The following is a 26457-nucleotide window of genomic DNA, read 5'->3' as shown; positions in this document are numbered from 1 at the left end:
TGTGTCAGAAAACACTACCAGCATTAAAACTACGAAGCTGAAGTCAGCTTCTTGTTCCAATTTTCCCATTCCACCTTAAATGGTGCAGCAGTTATCATAACGCCTCAGATGCCTGAATGTAACTGCTGCACCATTTAAGGTGGAACCAAAACATTTGAATGAGAATCTGGTGAATGTCCTCATCAGAAAACAGTACCAGCATTAACCTCTTAAGTATTATTACACACCTGTAAACTAAAAACAGGACCATTAGTTTGCATTGAAGTCCCTGTAGCTACTGATTAATATATCTTAGTATGTAATAAGACAGTATTGTTAAGGGGTTCATATATAATTATATTTTGATGAGCCTAAATTTATCAGAGGGGTTTAGTAACATAAAGCCGAGTCTGTATGGAATTAACATTCAAAACACAGTAGAACCTTTAGAACACAGGTTTACCACACTGTATGATATGCACAAGCTCAATCGGATCACTTTAGGGCGTTTATCTCTTTTTGTGATTTGCCACCCTCTTTCAGAAATGATCAGAAGAGCGTTAAAAGAGGTGAAAAACACGCTCAGGGAGGTCATGTTGAGCGGTGAGTGCAGGTCAGCTTGTAGGCCTGCCACACCGCTACAGCATTAGCATGGTAAAGCGTTAGCTTGCATGTAGCAATATTCATATTTCTCCTCTTGCCATTCATCTGAGAGGAAAAATGTTCATAGGACAAACTTTATCAGCTTTTGGACATTTTTGATTGCCACAGAATGTGAGGCAGTTTTCAACAACTCCATTCATTTTAGACCCAGAGCTCCTTACATGGGGCTTCAGTGGTCTGTGAGTGAGGCCGGGGGCACATTTAATTTTAAAAAGCTGTAAATTATTGCTTTGCTATCATTTTGCAGTGATGTGTAAATACATTACCTTATCCATATTAAAAAGGCAGTGGATTCTAATAATGTCCTCGACAAATGCGCCCCCTGTAGCCCGGCGTACGCAACTCCTGACGACGGTAGAAGACGTGTTGTAAAGTATTAAACACGTTTAAACCCATTTCATCAGCCGTTTCTTTAGCTTCTGTGGTTTCAACGCTCGCTTAGCTCAGCAGCGTATTCAGCGCACACCGTTTACATTTAACAGTATTGCGAGTGGTTGAACTCAGCCCTGGACTGCCTTTATAATACTAGACAGCTATTTTATGTATTTATTAGTCTTAAAGGCACAAAACCAAAAACGGTCGTTAACTTAAAAACAATTCATTTTTACTGGTATTACATTTTTAAAAACTTCATACGATAAAAAAGTGGTTAAAATGGTCACGAATTATAGCTATATTTTGATATACAAACCACTCAAATTTAAGAAGTGAAAAAACAGATGCATGTGGGCCCTTTAATACAACACTACACGTGCGCGCGTATTCCTCAGATTCCGCTCCACCCTCAGAGCCTCGCATGGCGCGCGAGCACCTGTTCACGCGAGTTGTCCGTTATTCAGCGCGCAGGGAAACCGTGGTCTTGCTAAATCATTAGCCTGTTAGCTCCCATCTCAAAGCGGACAATGAACTCCCTGAAAACTTTAGTGCGGACGACGAGCGTCGGGGTCTTCGAGTTGTTCGCGAAAGACGCGCTTAAGTCGACCGTCCGCGGTCGGCGGCCCGGTGTGTGGAGCCAGAAGAGACGCTTCAGTCACGGTTCTTCAGCCGGAATTCACCTCAGCACCGACCGAGCGGCCGGTGGAGGAGAACCTCTACCAGCCCCGTGGTAAGTCAGCTCAGAGTGAACCGAGTCGACTGAAACGCCGTGTGGACTCTTTATACCGTTAGAGAAATCTACACTCTTTAAAAAGATGGTTCTTCGAGAGTTCTTTAGGAAAGACTGGTTTTATATATAGGTTACCACTCAAAGAACCCTTTGTATGCTTGAATGATTTTTTGTATGGTGAAATGGCTCTTCTGGTTAATACAGAATGTCTTGTGTGTGGCTCTATATATACCCTTTTAGGTCCTACATAGAAATGATTCTATATAAAACCAATTACAGCGCACTCTCCATTCATTTGAAGAACCCTTTCATGAGCAAAGAACCCTTAAATCATGCAAAGGGCTCTTTGAGTGTTCATAATTCTACGTAGAACCACTGTCTTGAAGAAGGATTTTTTTTAAGTGTAGCTAACGGCCTTTTGAACAAGTTTTCTGTACCAAATTCTTAGTTAGACGCTGAAAAATAAAACAGTACAGCAGCTTAGAATCACCGGTTTCAGTACACTCAAGACAAGATGGTTCTTGAAGGGTTCTTTAGTAAAGGGAATTCTCTCTAGAACCATGAAAGGGTTCTCTGCATGGTGAAATGGTTCTTCAGATTGATTAAGTTGTTGTAGACGGTTCTGTATAGCACCAAATGGGTTCTGCTGTAGTTATAATGTCAAACCTGTAAGAATAGAATAACCCTTTATAGTACCATATACAACACATTGTCCTTCAGTCTGAAGAACAATTTCACCATGCAAAGAACCATTTAAGCATAAAGTGGTTCTATTTAGAACTTATGGTTCTTTTTTAAAGAGTAACTACACCCCAATACCATTTGCTGGAATGCACTGTAATAATAAAACATAACAGCCTTGCTTAAAATGTGCACACATCTTTCCAAACTGTAAAAATAACATGTTTATCGAGGTCTGTTCCACCACTGGTGGTTCCACCCCTCTGGTTCAACTCTGCTGTAGGCGTGGATGACGTGTCATCGTCCCAAAGTATGATGACACGTCACAGTATGCAAATCATTCAATGTTATGGCCCCCTGATGAAGCCCCCCATTCCCTAAAGCAGGGGGAGAAATCTGGCACCGTTTTGGATCATTTTCTATACGTATCGTTTCATCGCATTTAGATTGTTATTCAGTGTTCTAGTTAGTTAGAACTGTTAGTTCTGAGTTATTGTGTTTGCAGATATTGTAGTTTTCAGCCTTTTAGTCTTAGCTAGGTTATGTTAGCTAGTTAGTTAGCTACCTAAGTTTACTATTTAGTCTTTCAGATTCAAGTTTGGTTTTTCCAATTGTTCAGCATTTTTGAATTTAGTAAGTAAGTAAGTAAACATTTATTTATATAGCACTTTTCTAAGCACAGCTACAAAGTGCTTCACAAACAACAAGTACTAAAAATAGAATGATAAAACAAAACAGATACAGAATTTAGCTTTTTCTGGTTGAGATCAATGCGTCCAGCGCTGGTCAGCCAGTGGTTACATGTGATCGGTCTGCATGCCAGTACCAAGATTGTCAGCATGCATGCTTGCAATGCACACTCTGATGAGGGGAGCTTTGCCAGCTTCGTGGAGGTCAAATGTGTTATCTGCCTGAACAACATCTTTGCCTGAAGCCAGATGGCGTCCCTTCATCTGCAGAGCACGTAGCTAACATTTCTGGCTAAGGTGAGTTATTGTTATGTTTTACTACAAAGCATTTTACCTGAGTTAGGCATGTTGTCAAATGTCAGTGTTTAAAACTAAAGGAAGTGATCTAATGATAATATAACAGCATAGTTTTTTGTCTCTTTGATAAAACGTTGGTGTAGTTTTTACTACATTTTTCAGATGTCAGTGAGGATAAGTTAGCCTGCAAACTAGCTAAAAATTTTACTAAACATATAGCTAGCTAAGTTAGCTAACATAGCAAATAACTTACTATCACAGTAGGTTTACAGAAGGGGAGTGCCAAGTCATATTTTAGGAACGGGCATTTCAAGTAATTTTGTAGTCGAGTACTCAAACTCAATGTCTGTGGTATAACATTATGACCGCCTCCTTGTTTCTATGCTCATTGTCCATTTGATCAGCTCCACTTACTATATAGGCGCACTTTGTAGTTCTACAATCAGACTGTAGTCCATCTGTTTCTCTGATTCTTAGCCCCCTTTTACTTTATTCTTCACCGGTCACAGAGCAGGTGCTATTTGGACGGTGGATCGTTCTCAGTGCTGCAGTAACACTGACATGGTAGTGGTGTGTTAGGGTGTATTGCGCTGGTCAGAGTGGATCAGACACAGCAGTGCTGCTGGAGATTTTAAACACCCCAGTGTCACTGCTGGACTGAGAATAGTCCACCATCCAAAAATATCCAGCCAACAGCATCCTGTGCCCACTGATGAAGGATAGAGGATGACCAACACAAACTGTGCAGCAGTGAATGGACACAGTGTTTAAAAACTCTAGCAGCACTGCTGTGTCTGATCCACTCGTACCAGCACAACACACACTAACACACCACCACCACGTCAGTGTTACTGCAGTGCTGAGAATGATCCACTGAAGATCAGGGTAAAAGAGTGCTACCAAAGTATGCAAAGAAACAGATGGACCACAGTCTGTAATTTTGCACCTATATAGTAAGTGGAGATGATAAAATGGACAGTGAGAGTAGAAACAAGGAGGCGGTCATAATGTTATGCCTCATCGGTGTATTTTTAGCTTGCTAACAAGCTGGCTACCTTAGCTGACACTGCAAAACACAGGAAAAAAATGTGTGAACTTAAAACATTTGCCACTTTTTATCAGATGGTAATAAACTATTAGATGGCATAATCTAAATATTTTGGTTTTTGTTGCACTGTGTGGCCAAACTTGCACTCTCTCTCTGACGTCAGGAAGCTTTTTAACACTGCAAGCTTCATGGATGCAGTTTTAACTTAAATATTTTGGTGAATACATTAGAATGTTTTCGATTTTGCCAAGTTATTTTGCGAGTCAGGTTGGTGGTTGTGTGATGTTTACTTTTGCCTATCTGTATTTTATTTAATTGTAAAAAGAAAAAAAAAAGGTTGTAATAACTTTTTCTTTTTTAGGCAAAAACCTGTAGAGACGCAACATGTCAGACTGCTTCAACTGGCCTGCATGATGTCTTTGTCCAGGCACATGTGAAGCCATCCAGAAAGTTTAAAGGTGGGTACAGAGATTTAGAGCTCACTTATGTCTGATTGTGCGATCTTAACATCTGCATGATTATTATTTCTATTATGAAATGTACAGATTCTCAGGCAAGATTACATAACAATAGTGTTGAAAATGAAGTCAGTTCTCTTGAAGCTGCCGATGAAAACTTTTAGTACCTCCAACTCCTTGGAGAGACCTGGGCTTGACCTTGACCCTGGTGACTATCCATACAAGTATAATCTAATTATTAGATGCTGCTCATAAAATTGTTAAACCACTGAGATAAAGAACTTAATGAATTAGTTTTCAGTGAATAGTTTCTCACACCATCATTTTTCTTTCCTTTAGATTCACTTGGCAACTGGTGCACTTGTTTTAATTAACAAATGAATAACTAAGTCATATTTTACAAAAGCTGCAGGCTGTGTTGACAAACTCATGGATCTGCTGTGTGACCATGTGGCAAAATGACCTCATCCCCATCACAAGATCTTAAGCCAGGTGCTTTTTCCTAAACACCTCTGTACTCCTTATGTTTGACCCAACAAAGTGAGGCAGCAGCAAATGCTTCAGGAACAACAAATGCAGCTCAAACAAGGTAAAATATAGATTTAATAGATATTTAATATCTAATTGTTTTGTCAATGTGTGGCAGTAAGCTGTTCATTGAGATAAAGAAGATTAGAACAGATGCTTCTTATCATCCAATTCTGTCCTCAAATTGCATTGTATTGTATTTGCCTCTTCCTGTTTTCCAACCAGAGCCTCCACCTGTCCTTTTGCCAAGGTAACCAAGGTAAGAAATAAAGTAGTCAGATAAGGTTTTAGTTTTTTTTAAATTTTCTTTAATGCATAATGTTCATGAACACACTCCAAAGTCATTGTCTGCCCCTCAACAGTAGGCTGTTCATTTATCTTCCAATATGTTCTTCTTTTTTGCAGCACCTGATTAGTTGACCTAAAACTGTGTTTGCCAGCAAGAGCCTTTGCCTGTTTGCCAGCAAGAGCCCAGCCTTTTTTCAGTAAGACAAATTAATTATATGCTAGAATCTTTTACTGCACTCATTAGTCTTTGTTCCTGTAGATGAAACACACCTTCAATAGCAAAACAGCTAGAGGCCATATTACAGGCCATATTATACCTCTCAAGGTAGCATACCTAGTTTATAGATGCTATGCATCTAATTATTATTATTTTCCCTCTGTTTATTTCTTAGTTTTTGCAAACAAATAAGTTTTGCATAAGGACTCCAAACACTGTCTGAGACCTTACAGAAAATCCTCAGGAACCTTCACTCATGGTAGTGACTGCTGTTAGCAGTGGCATGCCACCATGGACCATTTCAGCTGAGCTGGAGGAAACCATGGTTGTATAAATATTACCACAGAGAAGTGAGTGTCTGTTAGTGAGACAGAGAGACAAATGACAGTAAAACCTCTAATTAATGCCAAAGCCTACAATTGTTAAAATAAACATATCCTCAAAATCAATTGTCTTGTGATTTTGTAAATTTATTTGATTATTCTTTTGTAAATGTGTTCTGAATGTAGTTATTAATAAATGTAACTATGTATGAGCAAATTATTTAAGATCAAGCAGGAGAAGAAATCCTGTGTAACCTCGATATTTCTCATGAAAATCCTCTCTAAATCAGTATCACTGGACAGAAGGGAATAACAAGTACATGTACATGCTGATCTAAATACCCACCAGCACTGCCCCACAACGTTTTGTTATGCGAAATGGCAGCATGCTAAAAAGCTAGATTTTGATGCTGATAATGCTAGAGACAAGCTGACGTAAGATAACTAGACTGCATAGATTGGATTAACTTTTTACCTTGCCCACCTCCCTCCAGCAAATTTTCAGAAAAGTAGAGAGCTTAAAATTTGACCAAATTTAGACAGTGTTTAAAGCAGTCTACTTCATTTATTCAAATTCAATACATCTAAGAAATCAGAACCTGGGTTTCACTGAATGTATATCTGAATATATACTGAGTGTATGTTTAGTTTATTCAGCTATTAGCTATTTCTCTTTCCAGTTCATATTTGGAAACAAAGTTACAAAAACCTATTTCGATTTCATTGTTTTTGTGATGTCATGAAAACGAATGCTTTTTAAGCTATACCCACTTTTTCAGCCTGCAGCTCTGCTCATTCACTCTGAAGTCATAAGATGTTTTCCAGCCCAAACTGCTTTTTGAACAAGACGTGATGCAGGGCAGCCAATCAGAGGCTCATTTACATATACCAGACGGGATGGTATTTTATCATTATTGTGATACCTTTTGTTGTCGTGATAAACGGTACTCTTTTTTTGAGTATATTGTGGCTATCTTCCTTCTTAAATAACACTTGACCACCTTCACGTTTCATTACAAGTAGAGCATAACTAGTCTAATGGGATTTAGCACAGTGGACTAAACATGTGTGACATTAAATAATCATTTTACTCAGTTTTTAAAATATGACACTACTAATGCATTCTATGTGATAGTTCACCTACCCCTGATCAGTTGTAAAGAAACAGTAACAAAAACAGCTTGTTAATTTTTTTAGTAATCAAAAGTGGACAATGTTGATAATGGAAATTTCAATTATTAGTAGAAAAATATATAATGCAAGAGTAATTTAGGGCCTTAATGAAGGATCTTTGATTTCTGAATTCTTTCCTGTAAACCAGAGATCACTAATAGGTGGACCGCTGTCCGAATCAGGACCCCGACGTCCTATGCGGACCTGGACCTATAACCGATAAACTATGGAGAATTATTTAATTTCGACGGGGTGGTCCAATTTTAACCTGCATGACCTCTCTAACCTTTATGGTGCAGCTTTAGCAACCTGGAAGACTCACAGACCAATTGCAGGCATAGTAAATATCACACGTGATGCTACTCAGCCAATCAGATCTGTGCATTACAATGAGCACAGAGACTCGAGTGAGTGACACACACAAAGAGGGATGAGGTGAGAAACAGCAGTCAGAGAAAAAAGTGAGTCAGAGGAAAGTTAAGTTAGTGTTGGTAGAGATGAATCTTTTGCCACAGACAAAATCCCAAAAGAATCTTAATAATATTCTACAGAATACTATAATCCTTGCTATGTTGCATGCAGTGACCAAAGCTCTCAGTAAATTAAGTTAAACAAGCTAGTTTGCCTGTAGGTAATAGGTGATGTTACACTAGCTAATATAGTCTTACTTCTCTATACACAGTGGAGGAAGAGGTGAAGGCCTTTTCTCGGGACTTGAAGATTTGCTTTTCTACACAATCACAGAGGGAGAGGAGAGGGTTCCGATCTCTCACTTTATTGCGGTGAGTTACTGCTGTGTTGAAAAGGAAAATTTTAACATTTCATCATTATTTCTATACTAACTGCACAGTGAAATCCCCACTGTTGAATTTAAACAACAGCTATGGTTAATAATAATAACATCTATGGTTTTTTTTGGGTTCAGTCTTATATAAATACTGTAAGGGTTAATTCATGTTGGTGTTTACATGTAAACATTAATTAAACACTACTCTGTCTTTTAATTCAATGTGAATCACATTTAGCTGAATTTTAGGTGAATTTAGCTGTGTGGTAAAAGATATCACAGTTGTGATCATTGTTGTGAGCTGTTACATAGTCATATTCAATTTAGTGTCTTTTGTCTGTTTTGGAGTGTCTATTTTTATAATATATACATTTAATTAATTGCAACAAGTTAATAAGTTAGGAAAACAGTAACATACAAATTGTTATTTAAAGATGTAAACTTGTTCTGTGGTGCTCACCGCCCCCCCCATTTAGTAATGCACCTTGCACTATACTGGTGGCTATTCATTACTTTTCAGGTACATTGCCAGTACATTACATGTAGTTACATTGCAAAATTAAAGAAGGCATATCAGGCACCCAACATGTCTCGACTGATCAGCTGTATTTGGGCTATGAACACTGTATGAATTAGATTTTTTGTGCAAACCTTTGTGTCTCACTAAGGCACTTAAAAGTACCGGCCTGCTGACCTCAGACCCTCGTCTTCGGGACTGCATGGAGAAGCTGCGCCAGGCTGTTCGAGAGTGTACTGGCGAAGTCATGATGGACCGGGAACTTTTCCGCAAGTGGGTAGTCCAAGTCCCCTTTCTGTTTATTTCACATTCATGTACATGTCACGTTGGCTTCATGGAGAGGAGCTATTCATAACCTCACAGCATTCCACTTCTCTGTCTGGTGCTGAGCCCCTATGTCTTGGATAAAAATACACAGTGTTGTGGAGCTGTTTTACAATGAGATGTGTATCTGCACACAGCACTGTGTGCATTCGTTAGGTGTGTAACTAGAATGGGGCGGGATTGCTGGATAAACAGACTGACGACAGCTGCTCTGGTCCTTTGGCACCAGGCTTACTCACTCAGAGCACACCACTGTTGGCAAACAGAGTCTGGTGGCCTGAATATGTCAAGCATGAAAACACATATACGTGAACAGGATTAAAATGAGAACTTATTTTGTCATTGGAAATTTTTGTATTTAGATAGCATGTCCAGAATAAATTAAGTCTAGAACAGGAATTTAACTTTATGAAAAAAAGATTAAACCTTAGGAGAGGAGATATTTCAGGGAATGGATATAAGATGATCCACTTGCCTAAGGAAGGTTCAAGTTAAAGGAAAATAACTGACAAAGACTGGAGTTCAAAAAAATTACTAAAGATCCAGAGAAAGTAGGATTTCTTACTACCTTACAAGGCCTGGTAGTGTCCATCAGACAAACAGTACTTAACACTTTTGTATTTTAGAGAGAGGAGAAAATCAACATCTGCTTCGGATCAGAAAAATCACAGTCTATTGTGATAAAAAAAGAAATCATAACCTGTCCAGATACTGATTTTCACTGTTTATCAAACTTTATACAGTCAAGTGGACTAGAGAGGGAACCCTCCAACAGAGCACTTAAACCTTTATCAAGAGCTGTGTATCAAAAGTGCTCAAACATAAAATACAGCATGGAATGTACTACTACAACCGTGGAGTATACTGCTCTGTATCTTATAATCATGTAGATACCGTACCGGTCATTAAATAACAGAGCTTAAAGTGGAAACCCGTTACTTTATTAGCAGTCTCTGTTTAATCAAAAAACACTTGCAACCACCTTTTTAGACCCAATCCCGTTGTTTATTTTTTACCCCTACCCCTCATTACTTCATTAACTGGCTACTAGTGCTGCTTTGTAGGCGACCCTGCCAGTCAGCAGTGACGGCAGAGGAGGGTAAAGTTCAGCAACCTCACTGCTGGGCTTTAGTTAAATGGAAGGGCATTATATGCCTTCAAAAAGGGGGCAGACAGCTTATTTGAAGCCATACAAATTCTTCGGTGATATGAAGGTGAGGTCAGCTATGAGCCAGCTTCTTCCCTTCTTCTACCTTAAATAGAGCAGCAGTTACATTCTGGCGTCTCAGTGCTAGCTAGCTATCAAGACATCAGCATACTACTAGTGACTTTATATGCTTGTTATGAAGAAAAGGACTATAATTCACTAAAATGACATTAAACAAAGGTAATACAATGATTATTGTAATTTTTAACAGAGAAAATGCTCACATTTGATATGAAGCCTTTATTGTCACATAGTCACCAGAGTAACCAGCGAAATTTTCATCAACCTGTCTGAGCACATGCAATTGTGGGGGGGGGGGGGGGGGGGGGGCAGGACAGGAGGACAGGAATGATGAAAAATATAGAGGAACAGAATAAATGGGGGAAGGGAGGACACAAACCCCCCACTCCCACTGAGATTTGGGGTTTCTTTGGTTGCTCGCACAGCCATCTGCCTGTATTTCTTTTTCTTTTCTTTCATAACTCTTAGTTTGGGGTGCGCTTCTGAAAAACCTTTGTTTAGAGAGACATGTAGCCTTAACACTTTGCCCTACCCCTCTGTTTCAACAAAAAAATTGGGACACCCTACCCCTAGGCATGAACACGCAAATAAGAGGCGTATGGGCTAAGTGGTAAGGGTGAGGGGTGAAATAGGACTGTGCCTTACTTTACATGTTCAAGATATAGAGTAAATGATTTTTCAGCTTAAACCCTAACTCTGAATATCACTGGTTTCACCTGTTAGCCTATTGTCTGTGAAACTACTTGTTAAAACAATGCCAGGTTGTGAAATAAGGTTAAGTTCAGTCTTATTTTGTAACTTTTACTTCTTTCAGTCAGTTTATGATGCAAACATACATGTATTAGTGAGACTGAGCATTATTTCCTTCTTTAAGCTAGATGGGCAGAAAAATTCTGCTCCTCCTTCTGTTGTGCTGTATTTCTGTGCATTGTAATTGTTTACAAGCTCTGTTCAGAGGAGGTGTCATGTCACATGAGTAGGAGAGTAGGAGCTTGTGAAAGCAGAGCTGCTCTAAAGATTTCTGGTGGAACTGTAACTTGTTTGACTAAATTGCAGTGACGGTATTTCAAAGTGTCTGTGTACTACCATGTGTCTAATATTGCGGAGAGATTTACTAAATATAGACATATGTCTACTGGCCATCTGTCCACTGCGAGAGAACAGGTCAATGCTATGGGTCTGAAAGAATGTGCAGCTGTTAATTATCTGTTGCTGAGAGAAGGAAAAGAATAGAAGCCATAATAAAGGTAAAGGGTACACACAGTAAAAATGGAAAAAAGTTCCTGTTTCCTGCTTTTTTCCTGGCAATAAAAATGAACATCTTGTACTTTAATAGCCATTTTGACTGGACATTTAATAATTAAAGGTGGCCTTTGACTTTTCCTCACAACTGTATATATATATATGCCCTTGGGTATATAACACCTTGCGTGCATAACAACTTTTGACATTCAAAAAGTAGTTCTTTATTCCATGTTTTTTTCTTCTTATATACTGAGAAGTACGAATTGAGCGTTGGAACAGATGCACGTTAACATAATGTTACTATATTTCACAGAAATGTAATCATTTAGGTTCTGTTCCCAAGCTAATGCATCTAATTACTTTTGTGTCTCGAAATCAGGAGTTCTGCCATCAGCTCTTGTTTTTGAAAGCTTTTTTATGATCTTTTACCCAGTCTCCATGTTCATGCAATTTTTTTAAAGCTAAGTTGTAAAAATGCTTTAGTCAACCTCTGTGTTTGTGTCATTTTCTGATCTACACTGATTTTTTGTGTGTGCATTATAGCACATACTGAGTCACGTTTGTTGTTCATTTTGCGTGGTTAATAAAAGAGGTGTAAAAGGGGTCAGACCAGCAGATTATGCTCAGCAGATTATGTCTGTGCATGAAATGAGTTTTTAGAGGTTTAGTCTGTTTCAGAGTCCACAATAGAAGCACATTTTGCTGTATGTATTGTGGTTTGTCTGAAAAAAATCTAAATATTTCAGCTGTAATGTTCAAATACTAATAATGAAGATGAATGAATTTTCTGAAGAGTTCCTGAAGTTTATTTGTTCTTGTCAAGGTGAAGCCACAGATGTTATTTACTGATTAATCAAACATATTTAATAGTACTTACCAAGAAAAAAGAATTCTTTGCTAAATAGTTCCTCACTTGACTATAAAAAAAATTACGATCATAACTCAGACTTCTGTCTTTTTAACAGATTTGTAGGTGGAAACATTGTCCTGCTGTCTCTGGCCTTTAGAAAGAAATTTATAATTCCTGAGTTTGAGGAGTTTGTTGCCATTATAAACCAGATCTACAACAGAGCTAAAGAGGAAGATGATGGACAAGTAAGTATTGTGGAAAGTGTTTGTATTCACCTTCTAACATTGTATCCCTCTGCCATTCTCTTTGTAATTAGATTATTATATTAAACCAAAAATGTGTTTTCTGTGTCAGGTGGCAGACTACATTCCACATCTTGCCAAGTTTAGCCCTAGTCTATGGGGGATGTCACTATGCACGGTGGATGGTCAGAGGTAAATAGATGAATTCATGCAACTGTAGTTCTAATAAAACTGACTAATAAACACTAAGCAGTTGTCAAACCTACTTTATCTAATATATAATCTGTGATCCATTTGATAGCAATGTTCCAGAAGTTAGGCTGCAGCTGAAAAAGGTGATTTCTTGGTTGCACTGTCCTATGAAGACTCCTCTTTTGTATTATATAATGCCAAATTAAATGGTTTACCAAGGCTACTTAGTCACATCATTGGGATGGAGTTAGAATGTGAAATTTAGTGGGGAGGCTGCTGTTGATGTGAATGATAAGCTGGCAAGAAAATTAAGTATGGGGCTGAAAGATTACCTTTATATCAAAATTACGGTTTTAAATTGAAAGAGTGCAATTTTAATTATAGCCTATGTTATCAACAATGTTTTAGCAAGTTTTTAGTGAGAAAGTTTAACCTAAAACACAGGGCTTGTGAAGCAGCTACAGATAAGTTCAGAAGCAACCACCTATTTACTGTGTACATCACAGAACAACCACAGCTGGGCGTCTGGCACACTGTTCATTATTGAAATCTTAAACCAGAAAATATTGGATATGCTTGTATTCTTGGTCAAAAGCACATGGCTGGGCCTTAATTTGAAGAAAATAATTTCACCGTAAGATTGACAGTATTGGGCAGAAAAATTGCAATTGGATTTTGGTGCATCACTAGAGACAACAGCATAGCAAAATCTTGCTATTAAAGGAGATGAGCAGATTAAAATCCAGAAAGAGATGTTTTTTTTGCTTCAGAATTAAAGGGTTAAAAAACTGGAGAATACTTTAACAAAAATGTGCCTGGTAGTTATGCAGCATGTATGTTTGTAACAGAACGTAAAAAAAAGTAGTTTTGAAATCCAGTCCTCCTTTTTAAAAAAATGCAATCCTCCTTTTTAAAAGACACTCAGCAGGAGACACCAAGGTGCCATTTTGCCTGCAGTCATGTGTGAAGCCACTGGAGTATGCTATCGCTGTACATGAGCAAGGAACTGAGCATGTGCACCGCTTTGTGGGAAAAGAGCCCAGCGGGCTCAAGTTCAACATGCTGTCCCTTGATGAAGACGGTGGGTGAGAAAACACTGCTCGTCATGCATTGATCACACACACTGAAAAATTCTGAATATTAACATTGCTAATAATGAAGGAAAGCTAATGGAGACCTGTTAGCATTTTGCCAGTCAGTCATGTCAAGTGGCCCCCAGTTATTACTTGAGACCCTATTTATTCAGGCAAATTAGCGTCTTGGGTGAAGTATTCCTTTAAATATTATGTTACATAATTTTATAAAGCATTAGCAGTGCAATAGCTGACATCTCCATGTGGGAAACTGCAACATGGCTGGTCCAAATACTGAACAGGGCACCTAAGGGATTTTCAGCACTGCACCTGCCTTTCACCTGGAAAATAGCAGGGTAAAATTACTTTGAAGATTTCAGTTACTCTCAGATAACTTTCTGGCACATCGTATTTTATATGTTCTCTCTAAACGTTAATCAAAACTATGAAATATGAAAACTATGGTTCTGTGTTTGGCCCCATTTGTTGTGTTTGGCACCATTGTGTGGTGGACAGCATTTGGTCTATGACCTGCTTTGAATAAACAAACATTTAAGCATATGATTATACGTCATAGCCAGTTTAAACAAATACTTTCTAACATCATTGATATGGGTAATTCGTTAATCAGTGACACTGCTACGCTGTAGATTCCTGCATGTTGTAATCTCTCAGCTTTGGGACAGATGGTTTGCTACCGGTATTAACATGTGGGTTTTCTATTCTCAGATAAACCTCACAATCCCATGGTGAATGCTGGAGCAATTGTCATCAGCTCTCTTATCAAGGTGAACAGACATGCCTAGCGTGCTGTGATTCTCACTGCTGAGTCACTGACACCCAGCAGTGATGTGATAATGTAAATTCCCCACTTGCTGTAAGGTTCTCTCAACATGTGCAGTGTGTGCTAATGTGTTAAACTCACTAGCCACTTCATTAGAAACATTACCTTGTAGTGATACCTTACTGGTGTAAAGTAAGAGACTGTAGTGCTTAATGTACATGTACATCCTTTTCATCCAGAGTAGATTCATATTTTATGAATATCAACAACACTTTTTTTTGTTTAACTAAATTGTATATTGATACCTAAAATTTGCCAAGACCTACATTGGAAGTTTTTTCTGAGAAAAATGTTACACAAACATTTACATTTTCCTCACGTGCCTCTTACATGAAACAGTAACACAAAAATCATTGTGGAGGTAGAGCTGGACCAAGGAGATGAGAGTGTTTCAAAAGCAATTATGTCAACAGAAATGTCCAGACAAGACTACAGTCTTTCTAATTGGAAGGTGCTCAAACAGCTGTATATGACAAAGAAACATAATCTTTCAAATTTGAAAATATATATAGGTAAAGTTAAAAATAAACAAAATGCCCTTATAGATTATGAGAGAGTCAGGCATGCCAAAAGTACACAGGTTTGGAATTTGGAAACGCATTAAACATAAATATACTTTTATTTATCAATAAACAAAGGTTATGCTATTGTTTTTTTACAGAAAATTATGTTTTTATATAAATGTTTTTTTAAATGCAATTTTATTTTATTGCTTGTAATTTGTGTAATCTTGGCAGGATATTTTGGGTAGTGGTCCACTCTTAAACTAGCACACTGAAGTGTGTAAAAACCTCAGCAACTCCAGACACTGTTGTGTCTTTTACACTCACACAAGCACAACTCACACACTTTGTCAGTGTCGTTGAGAATGGGCCACCACGCAATGCAGCCTGAAGGCATCAAATTCAAAATAGGCACACATTTATCAAAAACACTAAAATTCCCCAGTTTAAACTTTTGATATGTTATCTTTATACTATTTCCAATTGAATATTGGTTTTAAATGATTTACATATTATTACATTCTGTTTTGATTTACGTTTTGCTCGGTGTTCTAGTTTTTTGGAAACAGCGTTATAAGTTTAGAAGCTACATATTTCCTTTGTTCACTACAGGAATCCTGCCTGGGACGAACTCATTAATATTCAGTATCACTCACAGATACCCCCCAGATTTAAATGGCTCTGTGTATTTGATAAACCTATCTTTCTGTTTGAGAAAAACTAAGCACACACCTCCTGTTAACATTCTTTTTTATTGGCTGGACAGTTGCCCTTACACTCACACCCCTCAGTTGACAGCTAACACAGAAACATGTATGCGCACATGGACAGGCCCACCCACGCATACAAGCAAACAGCGGCCAAGATGGAGATCAAGGCCAGGGCAAACAAACATTTGACATTCTGGCCAGAAATCTATGCCAGACATTTCTAGATTGCACTTTACTGTTACACAACATAAATTGTTTGCTTTCACTGTCAGCACATTCTGTATGACACAGTTTTACCGACTAGTAAATAAACATTAAAAATTGTGTTTTTCCTCATGGCACAGTGGTGTTGTCTTTGAGATTAACTGTGTGTTTTCAGTACATGTTTTACTATGACTGTATATAATCACCATCTACTGTCAGAAACACTCACTAAATGCTGTATGAGCCCTTCTATAGTAGTATGCTCCTGGTCAAATGAGGTCTTATTGATTTTCTAAGTGAAAATAAGTAGTGCATCCCCAGAGAATGCACTTCTGCACATTTTAATACCCAATTAATGTTTATTTGCGGAATTGAACATATAGAGAAAAACAAAACATTTAACGTGACCTGCGCAAGAGCTTTGACACATTTTACATAATTTTATTTATTTATTTACAATGTATTAAACTTATCAAAATATAAATTGTCCACTAAAAGGTGCAGAAAAAAATATATTTAAATTTCGTTTGATGATGACAAAATAAAAATGTCTTTATTTTAAGTGTGTCCATGCTTTTTTACTCAGCTGTGTATCCAACCTTTTACCACTGTGTATCCTCGTGTTTTACTGGAGAATGTTTTCAGTCACTTTTGTGTCTTTGTCTCTCCCATTCAGCCTGGGTCTAACAAAGCAGAGAAATTTGACTATGTAAGTAACTCCATGATCCTATGTGTACACTGCACACAATATATTTATTTGTTATTTCTTATCCCTTGCATTTCCATGCATCTATCTATCTATCTATCTATCTATCTATCTATCTATCTATCTATCTATCTATCTATCTATCTATCTATCTATCTATCTATCTATCTATCTATCTCTGCAGGTAATGGACTTTGTAAAAAAAATGGCAGGCATGGAATATGTAGGGTTCAGCAATGCCACGTAAGCCTTTTTTTGGTTGTACATGAGTGGTTTTGTGCTCAGTGCAGTTGGCATTGATTTTGTGTAATGCAATTTCTTTTCGCCCAGGTTCCAATCAGAAAAAGAGACAGGTGACAGAAACTTTGCAATAGGCTACTACCTCAAAGAGAAAAAGGTTCATTTTGTATTTGACTTGCCTTTGAAGCTTTTGCTAAAACCACTCAGTGTAACGAGTATTGCTTACAGTCCTTTTGTTTTGTTTGCAGTGTTTTCCTTGTGGGGCAGATATGATTGATGCTCTAGACTTTTACTTTCAGGTGAGCTACAGTAGTTTTCTCAGCACTTCATGATATTTTACCATCTTCTGTGTGCTCTCATCTTTCATCTACGCTCAAAAAGGTTAATGCAGCAAAACAAGTAGACACTTGCAAGACTAATGAAACAATAGAAAATGACACAAAAAAACAATTCTCTGCATTGCTTTTTTATATAGTTTGTGTAATGTCAGATAATTCTCTTTCTTCATTTTTTGTTGAACGTAAAATATCTTTTACTCATCATTTTATTATTTATTACATTTCTTTCATTGTTCATATTTTAATTCATTATTATACTCTTTTTTCTTAGATGCATGTTTTTCTGTGCTTTTTGTCTCAAAACACCTAAAACTGCATTTTAAAGTGCCCCTATAATGGAAAATTTGATTTTCTCACTTTTGTGAAATAAGTTTAATGTAGCATGAAACAAAGTTGAAAAACATACAATATATGAAAACCAAGCTGCAAAAATAGCTGATTTTTAATTCTTTGTTTTTGTAATGTCACAAAATCACATTTACATGAACCCACCCATTCAGCCTGCTGCTGTTAAGTCCTGCCCATTAAAGCTGAAATTATCAACAACGCTTTAACCCAGACTTTTCAGAATATAAAATCAGCCAGTTTCATTCTAAAAGATAAGAGGCTGGAAAATGTGGAAAAGTGTTATCATGAAGGTTTTATTATTTTTGAAGAGTGCAAATGACTAGCGACTTGTAAAATATTGTGTAATTGCAAACATGCTATATCACTCCTCTCAGCTGTGCTCCATAGAAGTGACATGTGAGTCAGGCAGTGTGATGGCAGCGACACTGGCTAATGGAGGTATCTGTCCCATCACGGGGGAGCGAGTGCTGACTGCTGAGGCCGTGAGGAACACCCTGAGCCTCATGCACTCATGTGGCATGTATGACTACTCTGGCCAGTTTGCCTTCCATGTAAGTCATGAACTTGTAGAATGAGCGAGCTTTATTTCAGACAAGATTGACTTGATTTGGTTGAATTCACATGGACTTAATGATCACAGGTTTCTTCAGATTTAATGGTGAAGAGACAGGGGTTTGGAATTGGACTGGAATTTTGTTTAGGTAGTATTGTCCGTTAACCTGTACAGTCATGGCCAAAAGTTTTGAGAATGACACAAATATTATATTTTCACATGATCTGCTGCCCTCTGGTTTTTATGTGTGTTTGTCAGATGTTTTTATCACATACAGAAATATAATTGCAATCATATTATGAGTAACAAAAGCTTTTATTGACAGTTAGAATGAGTTAATGCAGCAAGTCAATATTTGCAGTGTTGACCCTTCTTATTCAGGACCTCTGCAATTCTCCCTGGCATGCTCTCAATCAACTTCTGGACCAAATCCTGACTGATAGCAGTCCATTCTTGCACAATCAATGCTTGCATTTTGTCAGAATTTGTAGGTTTTTGTTTGTCCACCCGTCTCTTGATGATTGACCACAAGTTCTCAATGGGACTAAGATCTGGGGAGTTTCCAAGCCATGGACCCAAAATCTCTATGTTTTGTTCCCTGAGCCATTTAGTTATCACCTTTGCTTTATGGCAAGGTGCTCCATCATGCTGGAAAAGGCATTGTTGATCACCAAATTGCTCTTGGACGGTTGGGAGAATTTGCTCTCGGAGGGCATTCTGGTACCATTCTTTATTCATGGCTGTGTTTTTAGGCAAGACTGCGAGAGAGCCGATTCCCTTGGCTGAGAAGCAACCCCACACATGAATGGTTTCAGGATGCTTTACAGTTGGCATGAGACAAGACTGGTGGTAGCGCTCACCTCGTCTTCTCCGAACAAGCTGTTTTCCAGATGTCCCAAACAATCGGAAAGGGGATTCATCAGAGAAAATGACTTTACCCCAGTCCTCAGCAGTCCACTCCCTGTACCTTATGCAGAATATCAGTCTGTCCCTGATGTTTTTTCTGGAGAGAAGTGGCTTCTTTGCTGCCCTCCTTGAGACCAGGCCTTGCTCCAAGAGTCTCCGCCTCACAGTGCGTGCAGATGCACTCACACCTGCCTGCTGCCATTCCTGAGCAAGCTCTGCACTGCTGGTAGCCCGATCCCGTAGCTGAAACACTTTTAAGAGACGGTCCTGGCGCTTGCTGGTCTTTCTTGGGTGCCCTGGAGCCTTTTTGGCAACAATGGAACCTCTCTCCTTGAAGTTCTTGATGATGCGATAGATTGTTGACTGAGGTGCAATCTTTCTAGCTGCGATACTCTTCCCTGTTAGGCCATTTTTGTGCAGTGCAATGATGACTGCACGTGTTTCTTTAGAGATAACCATGGTTAACAGAAGAGAAACAATGATGCCAAACACCAGCCTCCTTTTAAAGTGTCCAGTGGTGTCATTCTTACTTAATCATGACAGATTGATCTCCAGCCCTGTCCTCATCAACACCCACACCTGTGTTAATGGAGCAATCACTGAAACGATGTTAGCTGGTCCTTTTAAGGCAGGGCTGCAATGAAGTTGAAATGTGTTTTGGGGGATAAAGTTCATTTTCTAGGCAAATATTGACTTTGCAATTAATTGCTGTTAAGCTGATCACTCTTTATAACATTCTGGAGTATATGCAAATTGCCATTATAAAAACTGAAGCAGTAGACTTTGTAAAAATTAATATTTGTATCATTCTCAATATATATATATAATATATAATAATAATATATATTATTATTATTTACTACACCATTTAAATGTGTTTATATAATTTATTATGTAGCAATTACATAATGAGTTAAATTTGCAATGAAGTTTGACTCAGACTGTATGCATAACAAATGTAATTCTGACAAGCACAAATGTGATATTGATTAAAAGCTTAGAGTCTGCCCTCCCATCGACCCACCACCAATGGGAGAGGCAGTAGTAGGGGTTTTGTGCTTTGTGGATCGGGCAGTGTCCGGTGTGGGCCTTGGCGTTCTGATCCTCGGTTGCTGAAACTGGCTTTTGGAACTTGGAATGTTACCTCACTGGCGGGGAAGGAGCCTGAGTTGGTGCGCGAGGTTGAGAGATACCGGCTAGATATAGTCGGGCTCACCTCAACACACAGCTTGGGCTCTGGGTCCAATCTCCTTGAGAGGGGCTGGACTTTATTCTTTTCTGGGGTTGCCCATGGTGAGAGGCGGTGGGCAGGTGTGGGCTTTCTCATAGCCCCTCGACTCGGTGCCTGTATGTTGGGGTTTTCTCCGTTGGACGAGAGGGTAGCTTCCCTACAGAACCCCCCCCTGGGGAGTTAGTGGAAGTGGCTGGGGAAAGGGAGGTCTGTGCCTCATTGCTTAAGATGCTGCCCCCATGACCCGAACCCCGGAGAAGCGGAAGATGATGGATGGATGGATGGATGGATGGATGGATGGATGGATGGATAGATGGATGGATGGATGGATGGTTTAGAGTCTGCACAGAATTTACCAGAATGTCTCTGTTTCAATAATCTGTGAGTGAGAAATAATAAATAAAAGCAACACCTATGCTGTCTGATTTTCCCTCATATACTGTGAATAGAACAATAAAGGAAATTGTAATTACAGGTTTCTTTATGTCTTCTTGTGATGCAGGTGGGACTGCCCGCAAAGTCAGGGGTGTCAGGTGCTGTGTTGTTAGTAGTGCCCAATGTGATGGGGGTCATGTGTTGGTCACCACCTTTAGACAAGGTGGGGAACAGTGTCAGAGGCATCCGCTTCTGTCAGGTGAAGTTATAAACTGTTTTCTGTATTCAAAGCAAGTCTTTTTTGTTGATAGAATCTGATTCATTTGGAGGTTTTGAGTATGAATGAGTTATGTGTCCTACTCCGTATTAACGTCTCTATTCAGGAGCTGGTTTCCTTGTTCAACTTCCATAATTACGACAATCTGAGACACTTTGTTAAGAAACAGGATCCGCGTAGGTGGTCTGGTGAAGATCGGGTGAGTCTCCACAAACTGTCAAAGATTATGGTTTGGGAAAGCTCAAACATTCTGATATAAGTTTTGTCCAGCAGGTGGCAGTATAGCACTGACTTAGTGCCTCTGGCTTATTTTAAAAGCCTGCTGAGGGCTTCACATGTGGCTTTATTTTCTGGACAATAAATATATGCTTGCTTGTAACACAGTGTCTTAGTAGAAAATCTCCGTAGCATAACTTCTCTTACTCAATATTTTCATTTACTTATGTAATCTTTTTTAATCAGCACAATGATTATCCTGCAGAAAATATCCTTATTGGTTTCATTTGAAAGAATAACTGCCTCTCCATTTTATTAATATGAAATCATTTGACTTGAGGTGCCTCACATGGTGCTTTACACATAATACACATAATAATAGTGTTTTATATTTGTTTTGTCCCCTTGCTGGATAAATGTCTTTAAGGACAATCATTAAGGATCTTTCATTTATAAAAATGTGGTTATAATATGTTTAGTGAGTCACAGAAGCAGTTTCATGAGTTGTACTTCCTGGAAAGTTATGAGCTTTGATATTGCTCTGTCTCATCTCTTTGTTTAATCGACTCTTTTTAGAACAAGTCAGTGGTAAATGTGATGTTTGCAGCTCATAGTGGAGACGTTTCAGCCCTCAGGAGGTAATTCAGTACCTAACATCCTTAACTAGGTTTTAGGCCCACTTTAATGGAATTGCATTGTGACTATTTTTGTTCTTTTTCACATTGTGCATCTCATAACTCTTCTTCCCTCAGGTTTGCTCTGTCATCAATGGATTTAGAGCAGAAAGACTATGACTGTCGTACAGCACTTCATGTGGCTGCTGCGGAAGGTATAGTTTTAATAAGTCAATACAAATAACTTTTTAATATGAATAACTTTTTAAATTGTTAAATGCTTTTGAAGGACACATTTTACGTTTATAAATGGGCCACTGTACTTAATATTATATTTCAACTTAAGGTGACACTATCAGTTATATTAGTGACAGTGTAATCCACTGATTACTCGCAATATTATACTGTACAATACAATATACAATAACGCACATTGCATATTTTTCAAAAACTCCAATAAAAAAACTGCAATAAAAAAGATTAAAACACTGCAGAAACACTCTGTGGCAAAAATGCTTATAAATAGATGGGTCCATCATGCTTTTATCATCATTCTTACTGTTAAGAAAGTTGAAATATTGTTTAATTAATTAAGATTTACTTTATCGTCATGCAAGAGAAATTTTTAACACTAAATAATATTGATAACCCTAAATGAAATGCTACTACATTTATGTCTTGTAACTGAAGAATTTGAGCCTGAGAAGCTGATTTCTGTTTCAGGCCACGTGGACGTTGTGCAGTTTCTAACACAGACTTGCAAAGTGAACCCCTTTGTGAAGGACAGGTCCAAGTCTTTACATGTTCTAAAATTCATCACCCTTTTCCTCATTTTTGTCTGTTCTGTCATCTTCGAGTTTTTACTATGTCGATACTGATGAAAAATGCACTTGATGTCTCTCCAGGTGGGGAAACATTCCTCTGGACGATGCGATACAGTTTGCCCATACAAAGGTGGTGAAGATCCTGCAGGAGTATCAACAGACCTACAGTGTACAGAGCTCTCCGGATGTGCCTGACCACATCAAACAAAGCAAACTCGGCTCTGTCGAGGGTATAATGTGAGCTGCCTTTAGTGCACAGGGAGCTTCCGCTTTCCACTCACTTTAAAAGCTCACTGTGATTTTTTTACCATTTAGGTTTAGGTTATAACTGTCCAGACTGCCCTTTGTTGAGGGTATGATGCGAGTGGCTGTTCATGATCAAGACGCTTCTGTTGTCCCCTAAGTTAAAAGACAAGTTTGAAGTTTGAAGAATTATATAGATGGTAGCAGTTTATAGTAGCAGCCCCCTAGAAAAAACAACTCAGTCATTATATAATACTTCAAGTTTCAAGTTTATTTGTCATTTGCACTACATGTCAGGACATTCATGCATTGAAATGCTTGTGGTTAGGCACACTCTACAGAAAGTAAACAAAGTGAAAATAAAAATAATAGTAGTTAACAGTAAAATAATTGGGATTTGTGCATTATTAAATGCTACCGTTTGAATTATTACCCATTTACTGACACAGATAATTAAAGTGCAGTGGAAGTGTTTCATGAATGAATATTTAAGTGTAATAAATAATACAGAATATCTTTTAATACATTATGAAGTCACAGATTTATAGTAGGGATCTAATTAATGGTGGGTAGCGCTGTCGCTTCACAGCGAGGAGGGCCTGGGTTCGATTCCCCGGCCGGGTGACCAGGGTCCTCTCTGTGTGGAGTTTGCATGTTCTCCCCGTGTCTGCGTGGGTTTCCTCCGGGTTCTCCGGTTTCCTCCCACAGTCCAAAGACATGCAGTCAGGCCAATTGGAGATGCTAAATTGCCCCTAAGTGTGAATGTGTGAGTGACTGTCTGTGTCTGTCTGTCTGCCCTGCAATGGACTGGCGACCTGTCCAGGGTGTATCCTGCCTTCCGCCCGAAGACTGCTGGGATAGGCTCCAGCACCCCCCCCCCGACCCTGACGGAGAAGCGGCTTAGAAAATGGATGGATGGATGGATATATATTACCCACTTAATAATGATGAATTAAGTATTTATGAAAAGGTTTGCTTCACAAAGTAGCAAGGTAGTAGGAAGATAGAAACTAAGTAAATGCCAAATCAGGTTATACAATTTAATATAAATATGATCAATGTCAAGTTATAGAATTTATGTTTTATGAGTATCAACTAGCAAACAATAATTAACGTTCAATGTAATTGTTGCTTACTTGTATTTGAATGACTTAAAATTCAAATGGTTTAATGTATTAAAGAATATGTATCTATTATATAATTAACAGTCATTAACAAACTGAATATACAGGCTTTAACAAACTATTATATTATGTTTAAGCTCAGTTGAACAGAATTTCAATTACTGTCAGCTACATAATTATTGGCACCTTTGGTAAAGATTTTTTTTAAAGGTCATATATCTAACAGAATCTAACCTCCAATCAAAGTAAATTAAGTCAAAGAAAACAAAAAAATCTTTTTTTTTAACAAAATCAACAAGTGTCACATGTATTGGCACCTCTGCATTTTGTACCTTACAGCCTTTCTTTGCCAAAATTATAATGCAGCAATGAGTCTTCTCCTTTAACCCTTGGCGAGATTAGAGGGTAGAATAAGCAAAACCCAGTCCTCAGTACAGAATCTCTCCAGATCCTGGTGGTCCTAGGTCCTCTGTTTTGTACTGTCCTCTTAAGCCCCACCAACAGGTTTTCAATGGGGTTTAGATCAGAGCTTAATTTAGTGGTCACGGAAGCACTGATGTGCACTTCTGTATGTATGTTTTGGCAGAGGTTGCCTGATTTTCATGCAGAATCTCTTGGAACGTTATCGAGTTCATTATACCATGTATCCTAACAAGGTTCCCAGAGCCTCTGGAGGAAACACAGTTTCAAAACATGACAGATCCCCCACCATACTCCACAGTGAGGATGAGGTTCTTTTCTATATAATTATCTTTATTCACCTTAAACCCACTTTGCGCGTATGTTAGCAGGAAACACTATTTCTGTCTCATTTGACCTGTTCCAGTCAGAGTTTCAGTAGCATCTAGCGCACTCCTGGTATTTAAGTGTCTGGGTAGAAAGAAATGCCTTTTCTATCATGCCCTGAACTTTATATTTCATACATTTCCTGTGACTTTAGAAAATAAGCATATTATGCCAAATTGAAATAAATAAAAAACAACGAACAAAAAAAAATTTGCAGAATGTCTTTGCTTGGTGGGGCTAGCCATCAGTCCCCCACCTCTCCAGCACACACACATACACACACACACACACACACACTTCATTATCATGTTATACAATATGAATGTTTTTGTAGCAGCCTATGGTGCTATAAGGCAACACACAATGTTCTCTGCGAATCTTTTCATACCAGTACTTGCAGAGAGTGGCCTGAGTGTTAATGTGCGATTTAGTTCAGTTGACCCAATCATAAAGATGGAGAGGTCAAGTACAGTTTGTTTCTATTGTGAATATTGTGATACAGGTAAACCCATTTTGCCTATAGGTCATGTTAAGTGTCACTGTTTTCATGTAATGAATGGGTAGAATTAATTCCAAAAACATTTGTGCAGGAACGACATTGTACATTGATTTTATACAGTAATGGGCTTAGTGAAAGGTTTATTAGGACAGAAGATCAAGATCTGCCTGAGTGCCCTCCCTTGTTCTGCACTCCTTGGCCAACTGAATGAGTGAATTCACCCAACAAATCTTTGTGCTTAACTGAATATGATTGCTTTAACCCCTTAAATCGCCAGGGCCCAAAGGCTTGTTACACACTTCTGTAACCCAAGAATAGCTCAACCAGTTTGATTTGAAGTCCCTGTAGTTATTGAATAATAAGCCTTAGTATGTAAAAAGATTGAGATTTTAAGGGGTCGGGGTGAGGTCAGCTAGCATTTCATGAAGGACAAGCTATTTCACTCTCAGTTGAACTGAACTGCAGCATAACCTGCAATAGAGCAGGTGAACATCTGTACTGACCGAGCTGCTTAGATATTAAGATGCTGGTTGAGATGCTGATTGGCTAACCCAGACAAAGTGACACACTGTATACCCCTCAGGTGAACAGATTTAATGTGTGAAAAGGCCCTGTCTCATTTCAAAGGAGAGTACCTATTCAGTCGTAGCTGAATATTGATATTATAAAGAAAAGGAAAATGTGGACTTGTTTATTTGAGCTTTAAATGTATATGTTGATTTTGCCAAAGACGGGAACATTTAAGCTAAATCTAAGTTATTGTATCAGCAGTTTTTAATGTATTTATCTTGTTTTTTAAATAGGAAATTGGTGTATATGTGTGTGATGATGTTTGTCAGTTTGACAGTTTTGATGGATGATATGTACTGTTTAAAATGGACTGTTTCAAGCTACCTGCCTTTCGCCCAAAGACCTGCCTTTCGCCCGAAGACTGCCGGGATAGGCTCCAGCACCCCCCGCGACCCTGACGGAGAAGAGGCTTAGAAAATGGATGGATGGATGTTTCAAG

General features: G+C 38.4%; 1 protein-coding gene and 1 long non-coding RNA gene across 5 annotated transcripts; both read left to right on the top strand.

Annotated features, from left to right (window-relative positions):
- The first annotated feature begins 1424 nt into the window (after window positions 1-1424).
- Window positions 1425-23673, top strand: gls2b (glutaminase 2b (liver, mitochondrial)). Of its 2 annotated transcripts, XM_017704825.1 has the most exons (18): window positions 1425-1747; window positions 8132-8231; window positions 8905-9026; window positions 12516-12645; window positions 12755-12834; window positions 13752-13915; window positions 14637-14695; window positions 16845-16877; window positions 17059-17117; window positions 17205-17271; window positions 17363-17413; window positions 18175-18351; window positions 20993-21124; window positions 21249-21341; window positions 21935-21996; window positions 22111-22187; window positions 22696-22759; window positions 22878-23673. In XM_017704825.1, the coding sequence occupies exons 1-18, from the start codon at window positions 1545-1547 to the stop codon at window positions 23035-23037; spliced, it is 1833 nt and encodes a 610-aa protein (XP_017560314.1). In that variant the 5' UTR covers window positions 1425-1544; the 3' UTR covers window positions 23038-23673. The 2 variants fall into 2 exon arrangements, with proteins under 2 accessions (XP_017560314.1, XP_017560315.1); XM_017704826.1 differs by lacking the exon at window positions 16845-16877.
- Window positions 1758-7839, top strand: LOC108431574. Of its 3 annotated transcripts, XR_001858162.1 has the most exons (7): window positions 1758-3414; window positions 4824-4920; window positions 5327-5509; window positions 5674-5707; window positions 5854-5933; window positions 6129-6303; window positions 7056-7839. It is a non-coding gene; the product is annotated as an uncharacterized LOC108431574 (long non-coding RNA). The 3 variants fall into 3 exon arrangements; XR_001858163.1 differs by having other exon boundaries at window positions 5333-5509; window positions 6129-7839; XR_001858161.1 differs by having other exon boundaries at window positions 6129-7839.
- Window positions 23674-26457: the final 2784 nt, after the last annotated feature.

Source organism: Pygocentrus nattereri, chromosome 21, assembly GCF_015220715.1.
Source record: "Pygocentrus nattereri isolate fPygNat1 chromosome 21, fPygNat1.pri, whole genome shotgun sequence".
Taxonomy (NCBI): Eukaryota; Metazoa; Chordata; class Actinopteri; order Characiformes; family Serrasalmidae; genus Pygocentrus; species Pygocentrus nattereri.
This window is presented reverse-complemented; position numbering and strand designations above follow the sequence as displayed.